At 40.9% G+C, this 27,760-nt stretch overlaps 1 protein-coding gene across 2 annotated transcripts; it reads right to left on the minus strand.

Annotated features, from left to right (window-relative positions):
• sdc4 (syndecan 4) lies at window positions 1-26,632 on the minus strand. 2 transcript variants are annotated; one of them, XM_080424382.1, is made up of 5 exons: window positions 26,333-26,632; window positions 5,753-5,966; window positions 5,175-5,221; window positions 4,816-5,014; window positions 1-3,829 (listed from the first exon to the last, which is right to left on the minus strand). In XM_080424382.1, the coding sequence occupies exons 1-5, from the start codon at window positions 26,384-26,386 to the stop codon at window positions 3,678-3,680; spliced, it is 666 nt and encodes a 221-aa protein (XP_080280508.1). In that variant the 5' UTR covers window positions 26,387-26,632; the 3' UTR covers window positions 1-3,677. The 2 variants fall into 2 exon arrangements, with proteins under 2 accessions (XP_080280508.1, XP_080280507.1); XM_080424381.1 differs by having other exon boundaries at window positions 5,753-5,969.
• Between the last annotated feature and the right edge of the window lie 1,128 nt (window positions 26,633-27,760).

The following is a 27,760-nucleotide window of genomic DNA, read 5'->3' on the forward strand; positions in this document are numbered from 1 at the left end:
TTGTTAAAATGTTAATGTGCATAAAAATAGCTTTATTTCCAATAATAAATCAGAACCTGCATGCAGAAGCCAATGATTCATTGGCTCCTCCATTCCATTGGTGATTCACATGTGATGTTTGTGACATAGTAAGCAGCAGAACATATCTCTCCCATGCTAAATGACCAGACCTAGGACCAACTACCATTTGAAATGCATTCTTCTGGGCTCAAATTATGTATCAGAGACAATTGGATTGCCCCTCTTTAATGTATTTAAAGTAGTTGAATTTCTAGGAACTACTCATATCTGCAGTCAAACTGATATGATAGCCCCCCCAGAAAAAAACAACAACTACACATTCTCACCATACAGGCTAAAGCAATCTCTTTAAAGACATTGAAAAAGTTAGTATTTGAAATGCTTTCTTTTCTGGGATTGACTGTACCCAATGCATCAGAAACGAGATCAGATGCATAAGTAGAAACCCTGACTGGCTGTCACAACAGGGAGACTGGAGCAAGAGCCAAAATCCACCAGAACATTTCCCCACCCATCTCCCAAACCAAATGGGTTGGACTCCATTCTAACTATACACCAGCCTGTTTTGATTGGGCAATTTGACTCTCCTTTGACCCCTAAAACTTTAAAAGGTGTCTGTCTGGCTGACTAACGAAAAGAAGTGACGTTTCACGGGCTAGTGGGAAACACTGGACTGTGCCAGGTTCAGTTAAGCAAGTGGACCTAGGTCTGCTACGGACAACATGGCTCATCAGTATAACGTCCCCCTGAAAGACGAACAAATGATTAAAAACGCCAACCACATCAGCAATCCTTCTAACAATGAACACATAAATACATACCGTTTTTTAAAAAAAGTCTAAATGATAAAAACTTACAAAAAAAAAAAGAAAAAAAAAGGTTTCAAAACTATTTGCTTCAGAGAATCTCGGTACTAGTGTATATAAAACTTTTAAAATCACATATACAACAGCTTAAAAAGCGGGGAGAGGAAAAAAACTAAACAAAAGAAATAAACACCCCCCCAACCTGAAAGGCAATAAAATATTTTGACAGTTAAATTAATACAAAAAAGTTGATCTACTAACAAAATGGGGAGGGGAGGGGGGGGGGGTACACTGCAGTGGAGAATATTGACAGATTGCGAGTTAGTATTGGTAGGGTTAGGCTTCCCTCACTCTGCATGAAAGCAGAGGTGACAGAAGCCCACTTTTACTCCAAGCCATTACAGTAAATTCAGGTTAAACCCCATTTAAACCCTATATACTTGGTTGACCGGGGTCCCGAAGGGCTCTATACTAGGTCCGCTAGTATTTCCCTACACTAAATCTCTTTACCGAAAATAGCCAATCTCGCAACGCGTAGATCTTCCATTTTCGCTGAATGTTTGAATGTTCGCCCCCCAGGATAGGGACGCTAGGGTTCATGTGGTTAAGAATGAAACTTAAAACAAAAACAAAAAATGGGAAAAGGAAAACAATTTGGCATTTAAATATTTGGTAACGTTTGTGTGTTGTTGTTTTTTTGCCAAGAAACGGCTAAGTACCAAGTTTAATGTTACATTATTTCAATGACTATGTACAGATACTGTAGATCTCTGGTAGAATGGGCTGTGTGCTTTTGAATACAGTGTGTTTATTTAAGCTGAGAAAGATGAGCATCAAAAACCATAACATGCTTGTTAGTGCATGCACAAATCCATTCAGTCATTCAGATCAGTGGTTCTCAAAATAGGGTCCAGGGACCCTCAGGGTTCCTTGAGGGGAATTCCAAATTGACCCGTACAGGTCTGAGTTATGGGGGTCCTTGAAATTCTAAAGTTTGAGAAACACTGATTCGGATGATCGACATTGATGATCCCACGGATAAAAGTAAGAATCTATCAGTCTAGCTTATTAGACAAGCATGAAAAAAATAAACAAAAAAAAAATTATACATTTTCTCAACAAAAACAGAACCCTGATGGTTTCCCTGACACAGAGCTAATATTTATACTGACCATTGCACAATGGACCAGGACATCTTGATGAACGCTCAACTGAGCTTGGAACTCAGAACTTGGCCTTCAAATGTGTGGCTGCTGATTGACAAGCACACAAACAAAAGGCCAGTGTGTATAGCTTAATGGAAAGGCATGGAACCAAATACCTCACTAGTATAATAAGCTATGGCAATGGGATACACACAAACTTTACTTTGAGAAGAAGTCAAAGCGAACTATCATGATGTTGGCTGTCATGGAGTTGAGTACACACAGTCTGTGTGGGTGTGTGTGTGTGTGGAATGTGGGTGTGTCATCCTGCAAGAGCATGTTGGTTTGAGTACAATCCAAATCACAATAATCAAAGACAGACCCTGAAGCAGCAGTGATAATTATATTGGTGACACATCCTCCAGCCTTTTGAAGTACTGTAAGCCACAAACTGGAGATGATCATTTGCTCTCCAAGAGCGTGTGTGTGTGTGTGTGTGTGTGTGTGTGTGTGTGTGTGTGTGTAGGTCAGACCTGGGTCAAATAGCACATTATAACTACAGTTTGTTTTCCTCCTTTAGGTGCCAGATTTGTGAGGGGTTTCCCCACACATTACAGTTAAAAAGTACCAGAATGTGTCAATAATACAGATAATTTAGTAGCTGTGAATGACAGCTTACCTAGAACTAGCAGCGTCTTACATTTGGGGGTTAAAGCAACCCATCTGGTTGAACTTGGGAGGTGAAAACAAACATTGCCATTTCGCGCAAGTCTGACACATATGTATAATATGACTTATTTTCTCTTTCCGGTCAGCTGTGTGGCAGTATTAACGGATTGACAGAGCGTACCTCATTTAAGTTATTATCACAAGATTACTAGTTTATATTTTCCAACCAATTTAACTTTTCTGAGCACAAGCAATTGTTAATGGCAAATAAAACGGAACTTCTGAGACACAAGGATTTCTTTTCTTTAAAACAAATAAAATCCAAAAGATAAAAAATAAAAACGTTTAAATTAAAAAGTCACTCGCTACAGCTAACGTGGGCATCTGTAGCACCAGAACCAGAGTCCACATACAAGTTTCAGAGACAAAAAAAAGAGAAGGAGGAGAGGGAATGAAAAAGGAGAGGGAAAATAAATAACTGGACCGTTAATGTGTACCATGATGAGGGAACGTCATTGCACAGTGTTAGTGTTAGAAAATGGAGGGCAGGGGGGGTAAAGTGGGAGAGTGGGAATATAGAGAGGAGGGGAGAGTTACATCTCTCTTTGCTAAGTCCACAATTGTCTGTTCAGTTGTCCTCTTTTTACAAAAGGGTGGGAGGCAGAGAGAACGGTGAGAAATAAAACAAAAAGATTGAAAATCTTGTGCCGAATGGTTTTGGCAGCTGAAATGGTCCAGCCCTGGCACATCTCTTCCTTGTTTGACAGAACGAAAAAAAAAGGGGAAAAAACGTACAGTTCATCGAAGCCTCTGATTGGATAGGAGAGCACCAATAAGATTCTTGGAACATCTGCAATCAATCGACTGCGTGTCCGGTTTTCTCTCCCAGGGTTGTTGCCGTATTGTTGCCGACAGCAAAAACAAAGGAGTAAGATGGGGGGGGATTGATGGGGAGGCACTGTAGGGGCCTGTGGCGACCCTGAGGATGACTTTTAAGGTTTTAAAAGTGAGAGGTCATCGGGGGGGAGAAGGCTGTCTATGCGTAGATCTCTGTGGTGGGGGCCTTCTTGTAGATAGGCTTCTTCCCCAGGTCGTAGCTGCCTTCGTCCTTTTTCTTCATGCGGTAGATAAGGAGCAGGATGAGGAGCACAGCGAACATCAGCCCCACAGCCCCACCTGCGATCAGAGCTGGACAAGACAAAATATAAAGCAACGCGTTAGAAAAAGCAGCAGTGTGGGCAGGCCACTTTCGTCAGTTGTTAACACAGACAGTAAAGCTCAAATATGAGGTCCTTCTGGCACTTATAATCTTATGTTTTAATTTAAGCGATTGTCAATATGCTCTCAGTCAATGTCAGCAGGTCTAACTGCTCCTAGATCCGAGGTTGGTGCCTTGCTTGGTTGTCATGAATGTGTGAATGTAAAGAACATGGTAAAGTGCCTTGGATCAAGACACTTCAGGCAGAAGGAGGACCGAAAGCTTGCTATATATATATACACATATACATATATATTATTATTTTTAATCTGATTATGTACAGTTTTGAGTGTGTGGAGGCTCCCTTTAATTGTTCGTCTGGCTTCATTTTGACTTTTTTTCACTATCAAGACACTGTAGAAATGCTGACCATTTAACACTTATTTTTGGAAAGTGACACGGTCATATGGCAAAACATAAACTAAGCTAAATTTAAGCGTCACCAAACATTAAACTTATAAAAAGAGGAGACGTTGGCACAATCATTGCAGTATGTGAGCCACATGTTTGTGATTATATGGAGTAGAGTTGTTTGGAAATTACTACTATTGAATGGAATCGTAACTTTTGCCTATTTTAGTCTAACCCATTATATCCATTCTTTGCCAAGCCATAACTATAGGCTGGTTCACAGCCTCAAACACAGTCTGTTATTTTTTTGGCTCACAATAACGTACAAGGATTAATGCATAGTTCCTTGACATGAATTGCACTTTCTCGATGTTCTAATGCAAATGAACCTTAGAATGTGGATTAGAGTGTTGGAAGTTCAGTTATGTAGGCCTTGCACCTTGAGGTGTGACATTTTCTATTTTCCTTTGTATTCTCTTGTCCGTTTCGGAGACTACCGGCGCCATTGCTCACAGACGTATATCTTAGACCAACACTGCATTATTTCCCTGTGTTGAAGACTCACCTGCAAGGACCTCCGTCTTGTTGAAGATGCTCTCGTCGCTGGCGTGGGACATGAGAACATTGGAGGGGTGCTCGTCGCCATGTTGGACCTCATTCCCCAGTATAGGTATCTCGTTGCTCTTCTGTACGATCTCCACTTCATTGACAGAGGTCCGTGTTGGGCGCTCCTGCTCCGGGATCTTGTTGTCGTACACCTCGGGCTGGAGAGGATACAGATGCATTAGGATCTAGAAACTCCATTACTTCAGTTAAGTTCATGACATCAGTTAAGTTTAACCCTGCTCTGAGGAGGAGATATACATTAAGATCTAGAGAAGAGAGAGCACGATGAACCATAAGATGTATGTAGAGCAACCTCACCTTAGATGATGGCTTGGCGTACTCTTTCTTGGTTGGCACGGTTGTTGCTGTAGAGGGAAAGAGATTCTCAGTTAAGTGGTTCCAAGTTAAGCGGGCAGCATACTTCTACGAGCATACAAGGTCGTTAGAACAAAATTATGTGATTGCAGCCAAAACAAACAGACGCATTCCCTTGCTTGATTTCCCCCCCTGAACTTCTTGCACCTCTGAGATTTTCAAACAAAATCAGATCACAGCACTGCGAACATTGTGTGCGATTGGTCAGAATTCATATTCCATACTGAATGGGCGGTGTCTTAACAATGGAACCTTCAGCAGTCAAAGTGGAACTGCATTAACAATTTTGTCCGCAGAACTTCTTTGTTTTGGGCAAGCCAAAAATAAGTTTAACTGACAGTAACTTCATAATGTTAAGGCAGTAGAACGCCTTTTCAAGTTGGCAAAAATCAGAAAACAATAATAATATCATCATAAATGACAGAATTACAATATGAACAAAGCTGATTAAAAAAAAAGTTTTTTTTTTTTTCAAAGTCTTGCCTTCTTTCTGAAAAATAATAATAAATAAAGCAACGAACCTCCATCACCGGATCCTGAGAACTCGTCGTACTCGTCCTCATCATCGTACAGAGTGTCATAATCATCCTCATCCTCGTCGTCCTCTTCATCAGTAGTGAAGCCAAAATCGGAGCCATTCTGGGAGTCTCCCGACGAGACCAGATCTTCGGGACGCGTCAACATGCCGACGGTCTGTGTGGTCTTCATGGGCATCCAGGTCTCAGTCTCCCTCACCTGCTGGGACACACACATGGTAAGATAGGAGAGGTTACAGAGGAACACACACAGTAGGAGAGGTTACAGAGGAACACACACAGTAGAATAGGAGAGGTTACAGAGGGACACACATGGTAAGAAAGGAGCGGTTATAGAGGGACACACACGGTTGGATAGGAGAGGTTACAGAGGAACACACGTGTCACACAGTAGTATAGCAGGGATTTTTTCCCATTAGTACCAGGTATATATTACCAACAGCTCCTTCTTTAGACTCACAAATAGCCGATTTAAAACCTGTATCCAACCAGGCAGTTCCAAGAACAATGCTAATAGTCTCCCATGTTCCCACATACATGTTCCTAGCCCTACCAGTCAAAATAGGGTAATTTTAGGGAGGCTAACACTAGTATCAATGACAAATATTATGCAGTGGGTTTATAGGACACATATTATTGTGCTTCTCCTTTCTGAAATATACATAGATAAATAGTGAAAAGATGTATTTGTATCAACATTTGTATCAGTTGGTTCCAATTGTGTCCTTCCAACAACAGAGAAGCGAACAAACTTCCCAACCAATTCAATTGAACTGCTTTGTAGCTGCAATTCACTGATGCAGGGCCTGCAGTTAAGACATGAATACACTGTTGGATGCAGGGTGCCATGCAGCTAATAAGTGAATTCACTGTTGCATGCAGGGCATGCAGCTTAGAAGTGTACAATGGCTACGTCCGTGGGATTTATTCAAGCCTGGAGCCTGAAGCCCAGCGGTAGCATAGCTCCACTTAACACACCACTAATCACCACAGAGCTTAACATAATGAGGAGACGCATCAACCTCTCAATCATATTAGCACTTTTAATTTGATTGACCATTTGCCCAGTGAGCAAGCAACGAGAATGGGATTAGGACACAGGGCTGTTGAATGTGCTCACAACCACACACATACAGTACCTACATCAATCTAATTATCATCATTGCTTGAGCGTGTCTACCAGTACCAACACACACAATTAAGATGTGGTAAACATCAAACATTAGGGAGGGACTGGGAGGTACAAAAGGGGTAATTCTCGAGTAGAAGACTTTAAAAAAAAAGTGTGTGTGTGTGGTCTGCATTAAAAAAAAATGTTTTGCTATTGATGGCAGTAGCACATGGTGAGAGTTTGGGATAAGAGTGCTAATAATCCAATGTCTTTGTGAAATTGCAGGATGCTGATGAGCATCTACTAAAGGAGTGGAGATTCTAACTTCTTTCTACAGTATGACTTTTATTCCTTTTCCTAATTCCCATTCACAAAGTGTTGAATGTTGCCCAAGTAGTCGCTGAATTAAACCAACTACTGAAGAGACAGACATTCATGCCGTGATGCATGTTGAACAAAAGACCAGGGAAAGACGAATGACGAGATAAGATGGAGAGAGCAATGCATATAGCAAGACTAGCGTAGGCCTATATGATTCAATCAGACCTACAATGAATCAAGAACAAAGCCCCCCAAAACATATTGGAAACATGCTTAGGCACTTTACCACATCCCCTCTCTCTTTCTCCCCCTCTCACACGTGCACGTGCATGGACACACACACACACACACACAGTGACATCATGAGTTCTCTTGGTAATTACTTCCATCTGAGTCTTTTAAGGGGTCTTAATTTTAAGGGTTTGCTGCAACGGTAACTCTTTGGTAGCTAAGCCTACCCAGGGGCCTGCAGCGCTGTGTGCATTCGTTCAGAGGTTTTTTTGGGGTTTCCACATTGTGCGAGTGTTCTGTAATACTATTTTAATGTCTGTGTGCATCTGAAATGCCTTATTTCCTAATAATGTGTGCGCTGTTTGAAGTTAATCCTCCCTCTCTTTAAAGTGGCCTATATGACTAGAGGGGAGGGGAGGGCAGGCTCCATTGTTTAGTGCTTTGCACACAGGCTTCAAACAGGCGCAGCCATTTTAACGTGACTCCCGTTTGCAACGAGGTGGGTCCCTTGCTGCAGTATTGCTCTCCTGTTGCCCTCCATTTGTCGGATTCAAATTTTGTTATCCTGCTTTGTGTGCCCTTCTCTCTGCAATGTTTGCATGCTGTCCGGTTGCCCTTTGTCTCCCCCATATGCCCATTTCTTTTGAGTTTTTAAATGAACTCTAAGCATCTTACATTTTTCTCTATCCCGTTTTCCTTTTGACTTCCTTTGCTGAACGAGATGGAACATTACTGTTCCATCTCCTTCAGCATTGCCTTCTCTCTCTCCCCTCTCTGTAGTACTTCTGTTTTTCAGACTATTTCCCTTCACCGGCCTGATCTCTCCCTTTTTTGCTCTATGTGCGTGTGATTTTTTGCACAGGAGTGTATGTGTGACACTTGTCCTCAATCAGAGACTGACAAAAGAAACACTGTTCAGAAACAAATCCAAAGTAGACTTAAATCCTCTACTCTGTCCTCATCTAAACCCCATACATGGGACACAGGGGGGCTCCTGCATGTGTGTGTGTGTGTGTGTGTATGCATGCGTGCATGCGTGCGTGGGTGCGTGCCTAATCCTAAGCCGTAAAATGGTGACTACCGGCTCTTTATTTCCTCCCCTGCTATTCAGATGAGATTCAACTCCTGCTGGGGCATGCAGGGACAAGGCTCTCTGAATCACTTTATAGGAATCACACTCACTGTCAACAATAATGTGTATTCATCTGAGTCAGGCACATTCAATCAGATGTCGGATGTATGAGTCAAAATTCTGGGAGCAGGTTAGTCATTTTGCAATAATATTGTGAAAAATAAGCCTATCCCGCGGCCTATCCTACTCCTTGACGCGTTTTACAACGTCCTCTGGGCATGGATTTAGCAGGTGGGAGGTGGGGCAACTAAGGGATATACGATTTGTAGATCAATTATTAACGGTGAATATGAGCATTGCTAACGGTGAGTAATAATGTTGAATCTTATGAGACATCCGTTTTTGTCAGCTACAGAGGTTGTTCTACAAGCAAATTGTTTGTATACATCGTTTATTTCTTTCACACACAAAATAAGGTTATTTTAGATATATTTTTCTACACTGTACTTTTCACACGTTTCACTATTATTACTGGTGCTTAAGCTCTAACTTTAGCACCTTCTGCAGAGCATGTCACAAAACAGTTCACTGCACACACTTGTATGAGTGACAAACCTCTTGAATCACTAAATTCAACTAAATGTTTCATAGTTGATAGCAGATATTGACCTCAGTCATCTAGGATCAACAGGTAATAACTGGAACATTGAATGATATAAATTTTCAGAGCAACGTATGTGTACTGGCAAGTGTTGTGAATTAAAAAGGGATAACATTTAATGGGAATTGTTTTGAATTGAGAATTCCAAGAATTGAAATCGAATTACGGGATACCAAAAGATTCACACTGCTAGTTCCTAATCCCAACTATCAATTTAGCTGGGGACCCCCTGAAGGACCCCTGGTGGTCCGGGGCTCACCAGGGTGTGTGTATCCATGTGCCCCTGAAGGACATGCAAAGAAACCATTCCACAAGACCCTGACACAATTATTACACGATCGCCTGATCGCAATTATTGGAGATAATCTCAATTTCATGATCGTGACTGACACAGCCCTATCCACACAAGAACCAGAAACTTTGTGTATAGTGTCGGGTGTAAACTGCAACTGGCGTTCCCCAAGACATCCAGAACATACCACAGCCTTGCAGGCGGTCTCCTGAGACAGGTCACGACAGGAAAGAGACGGGAGGAGGGAGGGGATGACAAGCTGACATTTCTGAGGGAGTTTGAGTTATCCTGGAGTTATGATGTCAGCCAGTGTATTTGTTATAGAGTGTGCGTGTTCCCAGAAAGTTAAAAATAGCGGGGATAAAGGTAACGGCATTACACAACTGTTGCACCTGGCCATATGTAGCAGTTATGTAATCCAGGCAACGACAAAGGATAGATATAGTATATGTATTTTTTTTATTGGGTTTTTCCCACTTAATTTAAAAAAAAATATTCTGTCTACCCAAGCACCGTTATACAAACTTTTACATCCACACGAAAACGCAAAAACATGGCTGTCACTGAGAGACTGTCAATTGACAGCTTGTCAACAGCACCTGACAGAGTCCCACCATGACCCAAAACTCACCAGCTTGCTCTGTTTTCATTAGATAAAGTCAATAATTAAACAAATAATGGTGCACATCGGAAAAACAAGAGATCAGAAAACAATGTGTGATATGTCTTCTTTTATTTACCTGAACAGATTATCTGTCAAAGGCTGCAATAATTCAGAGTTAGTGTTTATTCTTATGCTTGTCCAACCGGCTCTCATTGACTTCAATGCATCAGCAGTGCCTAGAATGTATTTGACCTCTCCTTCGTTACATACACAGCCATGTGACAGGCTACTACCAGAACAAAACTGGTGACGTCCTGTGTCATCAGACTGCTGGATTATGTAGCAGTGACCTCCACGGAGCATTCTGGCGCCTCTGTTCTTTAATAATATGGTGGAATAGTCTGTACAATGATCTGTAAATGTGAAAATTCCTGTTCGCAAGGTTAGAACCAGCACTATTTTGTCCACGTCCCCCATTGAACAAAATGTATTTAATCAAAAGGGGATAACGGAGCACACTCGATGTCACAAGCACAAAACTCTCTCAGACACACACTATGAGGGGACAGCGCTGTATACTTTGTCTACACACAAACACGGAAAAATGAGCCCAAACTAAAAAAAAAGTCTCTTTTCATGTATGGGTATACAGGGCCTGAATCCATTCATTTCATAAATATTTCAGCAACAAGCAACACTAGAACTGTCTGTAAAAAGGACTGAAACAGGAATAGATCTTAACACCAACATACCCTATTAAACACAACTGCTACATTTAAACCACATAGAAAACATTAGCAAACCCTTGTAATCTAGGGTTAAAAATGTGTGCACACCGAACCAAATGTCTATGATGTACTTAGCAACACAGTGGAGGCTACGTGCATTCCAGCACTGTCTGGTGCGGGCCAGAGAGCAACCGCAGAATGAAACACTAACAAGGCATAGCTAAGCCAACGTCATGGAATGCAGATAAACCGAGGATAGGCGAGAAACTCCAAAATAGGTTAGAAGTCAAGGCACAAACCATCTTCATGTGGTCAGTGCACAACATTCCAGACAGAAATAACAAGGGTTGACCAAACCTAAACATGGACACATGTGCTCGCCTCCTTCAGCCACCTTTAAACCACAGATTATCCAGCCATCATTAAAAAAGGTGCTGCAAGTGATATTGTTTTGGTTAAAACAAAAAGGTTTATTAAAAAAGCTAAAGCTCTATATTCTGAGTGTAATACATTCTTCAGTAACAGGGATCTCTCTCTGTCTCTCCAGCTCTTTAGTAAACAGAAAATACAGTTTCAGTTCCAATTTATTTTGCCTTACATTTTTTTCACTTGCTTATCCTGTATATGAGTATTTACTCCTGGGTATCCTGACCTGAAAATGTATTTTCTGTTTACTAATTATCTGATGAGATCAAACAATCTCTAGCAATGATTACTATCACAATATAGAGCTATTTAACACTTAACGTTTTTTTCCTGATAAAATAAGAAAACAAAACATATATCGCCTCTCTCAGATGGATACAACTCTTTTAACTTAGCCCAATTATTTGTTCAGTCACCTAATTATTTGTTCAGACATTTTTTAAAAGGTTGACAGAATCAAACCACAACGTTGTCCTCCCTCCCTATTTTCTGCATGGGTTTTGGGTATGACCAAACCACAGACCATCTGCCAGCAAGGAAAACAAGATTCTTTACAGAGCAAAGTGAAAATATATAATTTGTTGCCTGTGGTTCAACAGTTGATACAGGCTAAAATAGGCAACATCTCTTATTTTATCTGCTCAAACGCATTTAGAAAGCACTTGGAAAACAAAGGAGATTGGTCATGGAGCACCGTGCTTCACAGAGCAACAAAAGCATATAGACACAAGGTCTTTGTCCAGTTTAAACAAAAGTAATGTAATATCTCAACAAAGCCATTCTTCGTTTCAATACAGATTTCTTAACTGTGGCCATTAAGGCAATCACTTACTAGAGTTACTAGCACAGACATAAAACAGCAAAGTAAAACTTGCTTTGGTGCCGTTCTCTAATTGTTACCCTAGTCTCTAGGGCATAGAGCGGTACACAGAGGTACTACAGGGGGAATGTGTGAAAGTGGAAATATTTATTTTACCGTTATGTTGATAAAACATTGACACTTTGTGTGAACTTGCTGATCTGTAAAGGGATAAACCTAATTAAATCCTTAAGTTGACTGGCACAACTGAATTGAATAGAAAGTAATACTTTGCTGTTATGTTTTATTTTTAACATTGATATCAAAACCGGACTAAATCTGCTCAGGAGGCAGAATAACTGCAACTCTTTCACTCCATTTCATATCCTTCAAAAGGTGAATTATCATTAATTCATGGCATCACACACAAGCCATGGCTTTCTCTCAAGTTTTAATAAGCAAAATGTTGTAGTCGAGAAAAAAAGGGTAATTGAATTTGGAAATCAGTGAAAGGGGTTAAATACTGCTGTAGATAAAAGCCATTAACCATGTGATCCATTAGAACTCAACTCAGTCAGGAAACAAGAAGACTACTGGTACTCAGGTTAAGCTCAATTACTTCTTTTATGAACTGTGGAGATTTGTCAAAGAATTTCATTTAGGGAAAATGAAGGGATTTCATACAGAATTCTCAAGTGACGCACAAGTTGCCTAAGTGACTCGATTTGGTGTGAATGGGAAATATTGTACCCAAAATAGGAGTTTCTGCAAAAGAAACATGACATTTCTTGGCCCTTTTTTCTTTTGTCTCCTATGAAAGGAGCTGCTCATGTCACACTAGGCATCATCTAGCCACCCACTCTCCTCGCTTGCCTGATCAAAAGAAGCCGTCAAGACAACAGGGACAACGCTTCCCGTTTAAAGAGGATTGTAATGTCTCAAGAGGCTGCTCAGGGGTGACAACAACCGCAGTAGGAACTTAACACCGCCACAGTAAACAGACAAATACACTTTGGCTGAGACTGCATCATGTGTCTACCAGTCTCTTCACTGGCAGGTACCCAACCATCTATTTTTAGAACAACTTACATTTGTTTGACTGCCGCAATCAACAGAGGGTTGTGTTCCTCCTGCAGTGAGCTGGTGACTCCCGGGTAAATGTTACTAACCACTGTCATGTGCCCTTTAGCCAGGCAGACTCCCAGTGACACAAAGGCCAATGCTGGTGCACAGCGGTCATCTGTCAAATGCACAGAGGAAGCTATGTGTTCAAAGACAGATTCCTCTTCGCAAAGTGGTTGAAGTCGTGTTCTTTTCGGTCTTCTTTGCGTGAAGATCCTAAAGCTCTCCCGGGCCATCTTGAAACATACTGAAAGGCAGTCTGTCAAGACACCCGCCGGCCTTTGCAGTCTGTCCCTTCAATAGAGACCAAACAATGCCACTGGGCGCCTCGGGAGCATATCAATGACCAAGGTAATGAGGGCTAAGCCTTCAGTCAGCTCCCCCCCCCCCCGCTCCCTCCTCTTCGTTAAAACAGGGGCACAATCTCTCCATCTGCCAACACAGAGACAGGCATCTGTTCTATTCAAGCAGTTGCATGGAGGAGGCAACTGGCTTTGAAAAGACCCAAAAGAAATACCACCACACCGGAATGTGCATCCTTATTCTTTGTGATGCCCGATGTCTGTTGACCCTTGGACAGAAAAGGACAATTATTGTTTTCTTCTACACCCCCCCACCCCCACTCAATGTGGGGGGGATTCAAACGACTCTTAAGCCCCAAAAGGAGCCAGAGTGTCAGGTGAAAGTGGAATGCATAGTTGTGTTTCTATTGTAATGAAAAGTTTGAACCACTTTATGTTCTTGAAAAAAGGAAATGCTGCCTCTTTTCCTTGTCAGACGATAAGCAGTGCAACCAGTGTTCCCCCTGTTAGCTCACGCTGTATTACGCCTAACTCACATGTTGTTGTTTTGACCGCGATGCACGCCCCAAAAAAACGAATAAATTAGGCTGAACCCTAGATAGGGCGGTCACGATTATGACATTTTACTTGACGATTAATTGTCACTCAAATAATTGCGATTAACGATTTAATTGTGTTTCTGTTGTTGGAACAATATGAATACAATTTTCAGTTTTTTTAGGCTTTTAGGCTTCGTAAACAAAAGTTGCACAGGGCAGATATGACAAATAACATACATATTCAATTACATTAATAGTGGAAATAGCAGTTCTACAAGCTCAAAGCGCACGCAACATGTTTTGAGCTTCTAGATCTGCAATTGTCATTATTTTTGAAAATGTAAATATGAACATATGGAAACATGATTAAGACGATTATGCAAAAAACTAATGCAATTATCTCAAATAATTGCGATTATATGTAATCATTTTGACAGGCCTAAGCCTAGATTCACTTCAGACGGCTTTCATTCTCCTCTTCTTTTTTTGCTCGCCATGTCTCCCTATGACAAGAGTAGATCCTCTTCCTATTGCTTCTTCCTTCCTCCCTTCATTCATCTTCTTTCGTCCTGCTGTCATCCCCTCTTCACTTTTCTCTCTCCCTTCTCATTACCTTTCTTGCCCTCTTCTGCCTCCCCCTCCTCTGTCATTACTCCGCACATCAACCCCTCCCTTTCTCCTCTTCCTCTGGGCCGATACCATGAGCCAACACCAATTGTATGCTGCGTTGTCGCGAGATGCACCTCTTACCCATCATCTTATTTTAGTTTTCTCCTGATTGGATGAAATTGGTGTCCCGAATGGGAAAATGTATTTTCTGTTAACTGAATAACTGGAGATATGGGGGGACCCCTATACTGAACAAACACTCTATGGCAAAAAATGCTATCAGAATATGAACGATTTAACAAATATCACTTAGTGTACCTTTAAACGGACTAACAAAATTGGTCGATTATAAAAAAATCTGTTCGATTTTTTTGCATTGATTTGTTAAAATGTTGTTTTATCATAAAAAACATGCTTCTCGATCATTCAATCAAAAAAGTGTTATTGATAGAATAATAATCGCTAAGGAAAATGATCGAAAGTCGCAGCAAAAACACATCGACCTCTTCCCCTTCTTTAGCGATAGCGCTCTAGATTCCTTCCCTGTACCTCCTGACTATCTATAGCCCAGTTTCCAGCTACCATGGAGCCATGTGGGACACACTATAGCAACCCCATGTATACACAAGTCACAATAGCCTGGAACCTGGTAACGCACACAGATGGCAGATAGACTTCAGGTGAACAATATAACTCAATGTCACACGTGACGCAATGAACAGGCCTACTTGGAACCAGATTACACTGTACTGCCAATAATGGCTAACCGATATCATGCCGTATTTGTATTCCTGTAAGCTAGGCGATATAACCTCTGGTTTTACTGAAAGAATACAAGTTGATGTGTTAACATATGTAAGCCTAAGCCAACAAATAAAAACAACAGGAATCTATGCTGTAGGATATTATACTATTTTACTCCTTTTTCCCCCTCTCTACCAACTCTCTTAGCTGAAAATAGACGATCTACAAGGCCACTACGTGTTCCATCACAATGTGCTGTGTGCTACTGTGCTTGTGGGTGGGTTTTTGGGGCAAATGTTGTAGATCTGCTGTAGATCTGTTGTAAATCTATTCTCGCCGAATGTTCACCCCGGAATATGGACGCATGTGGTTAAAGAATGGCAGAAAAGTGATAGAAACTAATTTGGCATCACATTTCTACTACAGTTTCTCTTCTATTCGGTTCTTTTCCTGGCCTGGGGAGATAAGACGCAACGTATAGAGTAGAGAAGCCAGCTCCGTTGCAGACCATGTTGATTCAGTTTGCGCTGATAAGACAAATTGAGTTTCGATGACCACTTCCTGGGGGAACGTCCTGTATCTTATCGTAATGGCTTTATTGGTTACTTCCTCCCTCCGATTCGACCATCCCCGCATGCCGTTCGGGTGACTCGTATCGCTGCAAATCCATGACTGATGGATTGATAAGACGACAGCCCGTGGCGGGTCGTGACAAACTCCCCTTATCCACTTTCAACCTGGCATTATATTTTGGGCACGTCATTAAAAGGCAATGTATTTTTAAAACATTGCAGATCTACAAGCTATCATGATGTGTTGTGAACCTGTAGACTGGCTATTTTCAAACGACACCATTGTACGACAAAGTATAAAATAGGGCTCGAGTAGTTATGGAAGTGCACGCTCCCCCTTTTCCATGTCTCACCCCACCATCTTCTCTCTCAAGTCTTTGATGTCATTCCCTCAGGGACTGTATCAGGGCCTTCCATCAAAGACTTGGCAAAGCACTGCAGAAGACTACATTTAAGCTACTGAGTGGATGTTATCGGGGAAAGCGATCAGGACAATGGTTTAAAAAAGGACAGGAAATAATGGCATACAACAGCAAAACAGGAAATCTCTGACAGAAAATGAATGACTGCATGTGTCCAACACTTAAGTCCAGAAGGAAAAAGTTGGTAAATAATAGAGGGTAAATAACTTGGTCATTTCCACACACACCACAATTAAATTTGCAACAGAGAAGAATGACATATTAAATAATTATATCTCTGTATGACACCAGTAAACAAACTTGCTTTCATTTTGTGGCCCACAAAAACATCAATGAAGACAAATGATCCCCCCTTTGTTCAGTTACTGACATCATCCTGAATTCTGCTCAGCACAATGTCAGAGTTACGATCGCAAAGTAAACCATAATTTGGGTCCAATTTAAAGAATAAATAAATGACCTTTTATTTACATTCCTCACTAATTTAAATCAATTTCCTGTACGTGTGATCTCACAGGGTACAGTACAGGCCATGTTAATAAGTTAAAGCTGTACTTTCTACAGTTAGTTAAACAGTACAGCATCGATGCTTGCCATAGCCTGCAGCCAATCCCATCGCTCACCCCAGTGGCTAAACTTCAACTCCACCTTCTACCTGAAACTAGGTGAAAGCTGGAAATCGGCTTGATATCATTGCCATAGGGTGGAAACTTCATATGTCCCAATTATTTTTCAGGATTAAAAAAGTAAAATTGCTGATCTACATAAATCGGCAATTTTTGCTACTTTTGTGTAACACTATAATAGTATGACAAAGTAGTCATACCATTACTTTACAAAAAAACAATAACGATATACCGGTCCTTTTGAGTAACTGGCATTACAGACACATATTCAACGTATTCCATTTTGGTGTGCTTTTTTTGTAACTGATTAAACTAGTAAACTCAAGCCCAAGTATTTTGACTTTGACGCAAAAGTAAACACCACAAGTAAAAGGATTACTGATTCAATACAGAAATGGTCTTTTGTAAAACTACAAAGCATGTCAGTCTTGCTTGGCCCAACCCCATCTCTCTCCATACTTTGTCAACAACTTCAAATGGCATCGTGTGACTCAGGCCTGACTGCTTTACTGGGCTGTCTGGGTGTCGGTCACAATCACTTGCCTGTCTGGGGTGTCGGTCAGGATCTGCTCAACTGGTCACATCAAAGTCAGTAACACAATTTAAAGGTTACACGTAGTTATTCTTTCAACAAGAGACTTAGCTGTTCAGCACACAGCTGGTAGCCAAATGAGGGGATTCAACCTAAAATAATGAAAAATAACAAAGACTATTCTACATTTAGTTGCATTTGTACTGTCCAGCATCCACTAGTGAGTGTTGGGAAAGTTTCTTTAAAAACACATAAGCCATGTACAACAAATAGTGAAAATAGCCCATCTACAAGCTCACAACGTGTTGCATTGCAAAGCGTTGTGAGCTTTAGATCTGATATTTTGACTTATCATTTTAAGATGAATTATGAAGATGAATTATATATACGGCTTAAGTGCTTATTGCATGCTGGCATAAAGTAATTAAGTAATCTAGTACGATTATCTAAAGAACCATGTAGCTGTTAAAGGTAATCACATTGCCAAATCCAAATACCCGATTTCTTGTTTGCGAATAAAAATTTACAAAAAAGCTACCCAGCATGGATCCCAGACCAATCTAGTTGAAATTGGCAGGTGCCAAGATATCGCAGTCCTCTCCGTAACATAATGCTGACGGACAGCCCTGACAAAAGACAATCTCTACACTGGTGTTTGACTCCCAACAATTCATCCATGTGGTCCGCAAAGTCCTCGAAAGCATTGGTTAGATGTGACACAGGTTTGAAACCAACACCTTGATATCTTCACTAAAATATTGTGTTATCCAGTAACATCACATGCTGACATCAAATGGATTACATGACTAAATCATCTGGGATAGACAAGTCAGATTAGATTATAGGATTTCAATATGACAACATAAAATACACAATTGTGGCTTGACAGCAATATTCGTGTCATGCTTGCTGTGCATTTCTCAAATTTGTTTAAGTCCTGGCCCACGGCCCACCCTCATGTGAACCTCACCTCACATTCACTGCACTAGACTAGAGACACGATGTGCAGACAGTGGTGTTGTGTAATGTCCATTGTCCACACCCCATGCAGAGACAAGTGTCCTCACTTTACATACATGGAAACACAGGCATGTACACACAATGCACTACACAGTAACATCCTCAGTGCTTTTTGACTTTCAGAGTTACAGACTTGTAGGGTTCATTTGGTTCCTAACTACCAATAATTTATTAGTCCATATACATTTGCACACTCCGAATTAAATAGATCAATTAACACTGAGGATTTTACTGTGTACACGTATACTGCGAGGCATATAAAAGAGCTAGTGTACAGTTGTACAAAGGGAACCGCTCATTCCACTCAAAAGCACTCTCTCTGTTGACTTAGTGGCTGTCTCAGACAGGTAGTGTGTGTACATGTGTATCACTGAGAGGTAGTGTGTAATATGCGTGTGTCACTGAGAGGAAGTTTGTGTATGTGTGTCACTGAGAGGTGGTGTGTATGCGTGTGTCACTGAGAGGTAGTGTGTGGTGACTTCAGTTGGTCATGGTTGGGGTCAATCTAGTTCCTAGTCAGGAAGTTAACTTAAGTTTCATCAAGTCTCTAAAGCTAAACAAATAACCAACTTTAAAAAGGCATAATTTTATCCATTTATATTTGGTCAAGTGTCTGACTCTTACCAGTAGTGGCTTTACAACATAATCAACAGATAATTTGATCTCAAGGCCTTGATCAAGGACACTTGCCCCCACAGTGCATTGCATGCACCAACCTTTGTGAATTAGCCAATAAATCAAATCAAAGCTCTTTACAGTGAAATCTCCACAGAGGGTAAATACATGTGTCTCGAGAGCCACTCACATTAATAAAAGAAAAAGCTGCCCTGGCATCTTATCTGTAAAACAAGAAAGTAAATGCCAATGCATGAATATTGTAGTTGATGATCTATGCAGGTACAAAAAATATATATATATCATTATTTTCCCATAAAATCTCTCAGTTGTGCCAATATTCTTCTTGTCAAGTAGTTTTGTTCTTTCTTCTTGGTGAAAACGATAACGATTGCCATGTCGATTTAAAGACAAGCCTATCCCTTCAGTAAGCTGGCAACTGCCTTGTGTTGCCTAACTCCCTCTCTAGGGGGACACACATGGGGCAGCGAAAAGCAGACTCTTAGACTACATTTCAAAATTGCAGCCTTTGACTGAGTGATGCAAACTAAATACACACACAGTCAGGAATTAACAATCAGACTTTGAAGATTACAATGACATTTGATTGACAGCAATCTGACAGATAGAGGGAGACAATGAATGTGTATGTGAGGGAGGAGGAGGATCCCTGATGTACAACTAGTAATCACATCACATGCTGCCCTACACCCCTACCGTTTCATGGCTCTAGGTTGTAATTAAACTGCATACATCCCTATTGTAAGGTCATGCCTCCTGGCAGAGATTTGCGCTCTATTAAGTGCACCTTTACAGGATTTAATTGATGTTCGAATAGACTGTTGAATGAAAATCTTAATGATTCAGATATTTGGGGCCAGTCCCACTAATCAAGATGGTTCATTCAAAGATGAATGGTTCCTAGACGGCTATCCCAACACACGACAATCCCCCTCCTTACTTTGCCAGTAAATTGCCACCAAAAGCCCTCAACCGGGCTTCACAATCATTCATCATGTGTCATTGTATACATTGCTGCAGCTTTAGTTTCCACAATTAACCGTGGAATACTATAAGATTGACATTTTATTTACAACAGTGTAATTGAGAATACTTAGCCTAACAATTTAGCCTAACAAGACAGTGTGAGATGTGAGGGGGTAAAAAGAAGTCATGTCATTCCCAAAACCAGTGTAACTAATGATCAGGATCAGTCATAATTGTAGCCAGTCTTGTAGCCATCATCCTCAATTCTGTGACCACTGACCATGCTGGTTAACTGCTGAGACACACAGCTTGTTCAGACACAGAAGGGATGAGTGGAGCTACTAAAATAAGCCATTGTAGCTTAGTTTACCCTATACTATGTAACGTGTGCAACAAACTGTGGGATGTAAGAGAAAATGGTCTACGATTATGAGCATACAGCATGCAAACTTTAAAACGAAGAAGTTGTCGTGACACAGATAAGTCTCAGTACTAGGTTAGATGCCTGGAAACGTACAAACAGACAAATAGAATAAATCTACGTTGATATACAATAATATAGGTAATATTAGGTCAGCAACTCCAGTTGAAAGAAAATCATTTCCAATCGCTAAGCTTTAAACAACCACTACATGGGGCCTTGTAGTAGCTCATACTCTGGCCTGGCTTGAGGCCTGGAATCAGAGTATCTGTCAAGTATGACAAAGCAGCCAGAGGCAGAAGAAGAGGCCAAGAAATATGGAGGCCACATCAAGTTACTCTGAGGCAAAATAAAATAATTATACTATTCCCCAAAGGAAACCACCACAACAAGACTCAGATTCCTTGTTCTCCTCTGGCATTCGCTATGATTTCCACTGCTATTTCCACCACAAAACCACAACAGACTTCTATCCAAGAATCTTCAGGATTGTGTGTGTATGTGTGTGTGTGTGGGTTGGGGATTAGTGAGCTAGCCTACTGCATGCTTCTCTTAAGGCCACTTTCCCAGGCTGTTGCTGTAAATAAGAATGTGTTCTTTGTCAACTTTTGTAGATAAGAAATGCATACTTTAGTACTCGGGCAGGTCAGCCAAGAAGAAATCATTATGCAAAACATTGACTTGGACTGCTTATAGTGACAATCTGAAATAAATATTACAGCATACTGTAAAATCCTTTTTTATTTATCCATGTGTAACTGAGAGTATACAAAATTTAACCAATTACTTTTGTACAATCTCAGTTAAATGAACACTCAACATTTTACAGTGTACTGTGATTGGAATCAATTTGGATAAGAAGCATTGGGCCATGTATGGGTCAAGCATGGTCCTAGTACTTTGGCAGACCTACTTAGGCACCACATACATTCATGTTGGCTACCTCCAACTATGTAGTGGTTGAATAGATATGAGGGAGGGGGGAATCAAATAACTCCTCTCCAGCACAAGCAGGAAGGACAAAAAGCCTCCCCTTCCTTGTGCCAACATTCCATGGTCCAAAGGGATTTTATAGACCAGCGGACAGCAATGCAGGAACCATTATTACATCCTAGTGACACCATTTATCATGCTCTCTTTTTCTTTCTGTCCCTCCCTCTCTACGTGTTCTTTCATCACACAGGCATTCAATTCACCCATCATGCAAAAAAGAAAAACTTCCTTAAAAAAGGGGGGAAAGGGGGGAAAAACTGGCTCATTCTGGTGCAAATGATCGGGGGCTAAATTCAAAACCGGCTACATTCCAACGAGACATAACAAATGGACTAGGCTGCGCCAGAGGCCCCAAAAGGCAACGGAGGCAACAAGCTGGGGTTTAGATCTGGTTGTGTGACATGGATTAACTCAAAAGGGGGCAAAAACCACATCCAGATTCGGTTTTCTTGCCCTGATTAAAATCACTGCAAGACGTCATCTCAGACACTCTTAGACCCAGGAGCTAATCTTGAAGAAATGCTTTTTATGTTCATTTATTTCATCTCAGTAATGCAACTGATGAACTCATTGAGGGCACAGTCAAAATACGTGAAGATGCAATGCATAGGGTTTAAGTGTAACATAGAAATGTTCCCAAATAGGACATAACAAACAAAAAAAAGTTAGTGACTGAAATTACACCAGTTTGTTCGTTTAAATCAAAATCTCAGTCTCCAGGAGTTAATTCTTAATAATAAATTATCTGAACTCAAATTAAATCCACCCCCAGTTCTGCTTGTTCTCTTATTTGTACAACAATAAATAACCTTGATGTGCAGAAAATAATAGTTTTCACATAATGCTGCCATACATGGGCAGTGAATGCTGTGACCGTTGAGGGAGGGAGAAATAAAAGCATTAAGACCAAGACTGTTTGGCCTGGTTTATCTATGACAAACTGATAAGACTATGGCTATTGTACATGGCAGAAGGTCTTGCATGATATCAAAAAGGGTTTCCGTGATTCAATCTGCCCAACCACACAAAGTCATCGGTTAGTCAAGTCAAGTCAACTGTCAGTGGGCAATTTACTTAGCAAAAAGGATTCACAAATATTTAGGAAAACAAATAAAAGACTGATTATAAGTTCCTTGCGTTCCCTCATCTCACCTGAGATGAGTTCTAATTCTAAACCCTTTATGTTTTATCACTGCACAGATCAACCGAGTTAAACTAAGAAAGTCTAAAGACTACATAAGCCTACAGGAAATGATATGGTTCTTGGCAGGCCTACCACATCAAACAGTTTGCCAGCTAAAAAGACGTATGCTACCCAAACACAATGCATTCCAATCATGCCTCTTGCTCCGAAAAAGCCCTGAGTTTCATCTCAAGACTTCTCTATTGTTTGATAGCAGGACATTGTATCGATTAGCTTGGCGCTCCAATCCCACATTCCATTAATGACCTCTGTGGGAAGAGAGAAGAAAAGAATAGAGGGAGGTGGAGGGATTGTCATAGTTAGGGGCTAAGTAATCATCAAAGGAAAAGGGGGAAGAGAAAAATGAGAGAAAAACCACCAAGCCCCTGCCTATCCAACGACTTATTATAAGAGAGAACTAGAGATGAGCATAGAGACAGAGTAACAACTATAGGCTATATATATTTTAGAAAGTAAATTACAAAGATAATGCACAGAAAGACCTTTTCTTTTCATTCTTTTTTATCTTGGTGTGAGAACAGTTGAAGCACTAGAGCTGGCTCAGCCAGCAGGGGAAAAGGAGTGTCTCTTTATGAAAAGGACCCAGGGCCCATTGAGATCCCTCCAAGTGTGCAAAATCCCCAAGAGGGCCAGTCAAGGTCACCAGAGGTCACATTCCACTAGGGGAATGCAAAAAAAAAGAGAAAGATGAGTGTGAGAGAAGATGAGAATGAGGGAGGAGAGTGAGCAAGCAGAACCTACATGGCTTTGAGGAATGTAGCATATTCTCAATGTGCGCTACATTAAACACACGAACCCCAGTGTCCCTATTCTGGGGGGGAACAGTCACTGAAAATAGCAGATCTACAAGATCATATAGAGCCCTGTGGGACCGCGGTCAACTACATATATAGGGGTTCAGTGTGTGTGTGTGTGTGTGTGTGTGTGTGTGTGTGTGTGTGTGTGTGTGTGTGTGTGTGTGTGTGTGTGTGTGTGTGTGTCAATGCCACCCTGGATAGCGACAAACACGGCAAGCAAAGTTCAAAACTTCCAACCAGTGGAATACCAGGCTTAGTTCACCAATCATGGGAAATTCCAACGTGTTGTTGCATGACACACAGAAACGCATGACTGTCACACAGCACCACAGGAGGGTTATCTTAACGAATAACCAGAGGGACTTGATCAACAGAACAGCAAAGACTGTGATTGTGTTGATTATTCCAACAGATCCTTATACCTTGTATGGGATGTGTGTTTGCACATGTACAACGTGAAATATTTAAGAAATCTACCATACAAGTGACAAGAGAAGACTTCAGCTATTAACAGCACAAGCCATGATTATCTTCTTATTGATGTTAAATATTTTCTATCATTAATCATCCACCAAAGCTTAAAATTCTTGGTTGTGAGGGCATCGTTTCACTGCTAATGACACACACATTCCATTTTGAGATTAGTATAATAACAGTACCCTTTATGTAAGGAGCCTGAGAGAACAAAAAACACAAGACTCCACTGGAAGTGCATGGGGGTTGTTTACATTAGTAACTTTAAAAATCAAATCCCTGAAGTTTCAGATGAATAGCCTCATAAGTCATAAGCCATAGCCTTTACACTGTAAAGCCGATTTGTACTTTATCACACGACCCTGTCACTCGACAAGAATGTCATATTTTCAACAGAGAGAAAAACTTGTTGACAGTACAAACTAAGCCTTAGGCTAATGTTTTACTTCAGATGACAGCTGACAAGAAGGTGACTGATTGAAGAAACTGGTTAGCCAACAGCCAGGAGGCAAACTCAGTTTGATTTTTCAAAGGAATTGGACCAACTTGGGTGATCATATCTATCCATCCATCTATCTGGTAATGTCCCTAAGCATGTTTTCCACAAGAACTATTAGGGCAAAACCACAACACAATGTCAACCCAATCTTTAAAATGAACATATCACAAGTTTCACAAGGCCTTGTAGAAGCTACACACTTACAACTAACCTACCTGTAACATTTATAAACATCTACCAGTGGCATCATGTCTGCACTTATTCAAAGTCATCACCCTTGAAAAAGAGGGCAACTCAAATGCTTTGTGCGGGCTGTGCACAAACAAGTGGCTGGTAAAGTCAGTATCTACGAGGTCCAGTGCTATGCAGATTATCACCTCCCACACCATATTCTACAGTGACTGCTCCCTCCCCCCATTTGAGTGCGTGAAAGACTGGGTGGGTGGCATATCCCCTACCATCAGATTTCAGCTGTCCCACCCACATATACACCCTCCAACACACACACACACACACACACACACACACACACACACCAAAAACAACAATCACATGGCCATTCTTTCCTGGGACTGGGACACATGCAATGCATCAGGAAATGTTTTTTTTTTTTTGTTGGGGGGGGGGGGCACACAGACTTCATCTTGTCACCAAGGAACACATAAGCTAGAGACATGAGACACCAGCAGAGATTTACGTGTCAAACCTGTATAGTGAGTATACATAAACTATATAGGTGTAAACAAAAGTATAAGGACTTGTTAGGAGCTGAAAATCCCACTGCAAACTACTGACTAATGACTTTTCCACAAAAAAGCAGGAATCATTACCTGCCCAGTCAACTGGTCAACCACCTTCATACATCGATTTACAAATCAAAGATTCAGATATGACACTTCACACAACTTGTCAGACAGGACAGAGGAAAAAGCACCTAATTATACACCACAAAACAAGTGACAAAAAAAAACCGACGTCTGCTGATAACAGAGATAAAAGAGGCCCCTACACTTCTCCTTAAGGACACTGGGAATGTTTGGTGTGTTAAGCCAGTCCTTTCATTTTCATAAACGAACAGATTTATTTTTCTATTGATCACAAGGAGTCACGAGTTAAAGAAAACAAACTTCAAAGATAAGGCCATCAAAGTATGAGCATAATGTCTGTCTGGCCACCTACCAGTGGTGTAAGGCATTTTACTTAAGTAAAAGCAGCAATACCACAATATAAAAATACTTTAAGTTTCAAGTAAACGGCCTGTGTTCAAAATGTTACTTGAGTAAAAGTACAAAAGTATTGGTATCAAAATATACTTCAAGTGCCTTTGAGATGTAGTGGAGTAGAAGTAGTATTGAAAATTGGAAACACTCCAGTAAAATGCCTCAAACATTGTACTTAAGTACAGTACTGGAGTAAATGTACTTAGTTACTTTCCACCACTGCCACCTACCTACCCCCATCTAGGGCCCCATCCAGGATAATAGCAGCCAGGCAGCTATATAGATGCCCCCCTCACCCTCACAACTCTCTCAGGCCAAAAAGCTAGCACCGAAGCTACTAGGTAACTAGGCTAACAATCACTGGGTTCGGTTAAAATGGTTAATCCGTATGTTATTCGTTTAAATTGAAACTATTCCATTTGCGCAACACATGGGTGTTAAACAAACTTAATCTCAGTGGAATGATTAGGATGAAAGCTGTCTAATAAGAGCTCAGGACGGCAGTAGCCTTCATGTCGGAGTGGGAGGGAGGGAAGGAAGGAAGGAATGGGGCAAAAAACAGGGATAAAATGTTAAAGAAATGTATTGGAGACATATTGCAAGAGATGAATTAACAACTTACCGACTCCGAGTAAACGGACGCGAATAAGAACAGGACGAGGCACACTTTGAACATGATGGTTCTCCTGATGCGAAAAAGCCTTGGAATTAAAAAATAATCAAACAAGATATGAACCTAATGGAACCGTCGAATGTCAGAAAGTTAATAACAAAGTTGTTTCTCAAATCCTTTTTTTTTAAAGTCCGACTCCGTTCAAATAGTTCCAGAAAAACCGAGAAACTTCACGTTGTGTCCGCAACCTTTCCTTTATCAGCTCGTTGCGTAATGCTCTGCGTTACTGATCAACTACTAAACTGCGGCTCCGCAACATTGATCGCCTCTATATTTTGGCCGTAGCGTCTCGTCTCCACCCCCCCTATGACCCCCCCGCGCAGCACGGCGACCAATCAGAGGCTCTGCTCTGGGGACGCGGCTAGCGCACGGTTTACGGTAAAACCCCATAGCCGTGTTCTGCATTCAACAGGTTGGCCCCGCCCCCTTTGCTTTCCTTTCTCCCTGCGCTCTGTTACATGGAAAGTGGTGGCCTATCGAATGGAGTTGCTGTGTTTTCTAGTATTATCTAGTATTTACATTTTTTTTACCATGTACTTTCTAAAAGAAAATTACGCCTTTAGCCGACCCTGATTAACTGGGACTATAGAATATAAGTCCACCAGTGAAGAATCACACACACACACACACACACACACACACACACACACACACACACACACACAGACAGACAGACAGACAGACAGACAGACAGACAGACAGACAGACAGACAGACAGACAGACAGACAGACAGACAGACAGACAGACAGACAGACAGACAGACAGACAGACAGACAGACAGACAGACAGACAGACAGACACACGACACACACACACACACACACACACACACACACACACACACACACACACACACACACACACACACACACCTTTCTTTGATATTGTATCTTCTAGTGTTTATTTTAGGTTATTAAGTAAAATAGTAGGGCTACTAGGCATCTCTATTAGTTGGCATATCTTAGTTTTATTTTATTTAGATTTTATAATGTAAAAAAATGCTGTAGGCTCTACCGTGTGCTTATGTAGACTTGGGCTATGTAGACTATTATATGTGCTGTTGTTGCTGTACTGTTTTAATTTCATATCTGACTAACACTTATCAAGTAGCAGTAACACTGACGCTGTATGGCCTGTACACAATCAGTAATTACATCGCAATTTAAAAACGAAATTGTTTTATTACATGATAATAGTAAAACGAAAGAAACTTTATTGCACTTGTGATCCGATAGCCTGACAAAATAGCGTATGCTGAGCTCAGCTTTATACACAAGTTTCCAAAGCTAACTGTCTATCCCCCCTTTTTTTTTCTACCCCCAGGTTATTATATTCTGCTCATGTTTAGAAAGGCAATACGCCAAAACCGGGAATTC

The sequence above is a fragment of the Gymnoscopelus braueri genome, assembly GCF_963280865.1.
Source record: "Gymnoscopelus braueri genome assembly, chromosome: 3".
Taxonomy (NCBI): Eukaryota; Metazoa; Chordata; class Actinopteri; order Myctophiformes; family Myctophidae; genus Gymnoscopelus; species Gymnoscopelus braueri.

Bases quoted from the DNA above. Each gene is read 5' to 3' on its own strand.
- sdc4 (XM_080424381.1), bottom strand. From the start codon at position 26,386: ATGTTCAAAGTGTGCCTCGTCCTGTTCTTATTCGCGTCCGTTTACTCG. The intron at 5,015-5,174 runs GTGAGGTTGCTC...TATCCTCTCCAG, and splicing joins ACGCCAAGCCATCATCTAAG to CCCGAGGTGTACGACAACAA. The intron at 3,830-4,815 runs GTGAGTCTTCAA...TGTCTTGTCCAG, and splicing joins CAAGACGGAGGTCCTTGCAG to CTCTGATCGCAGGTGGGGCT.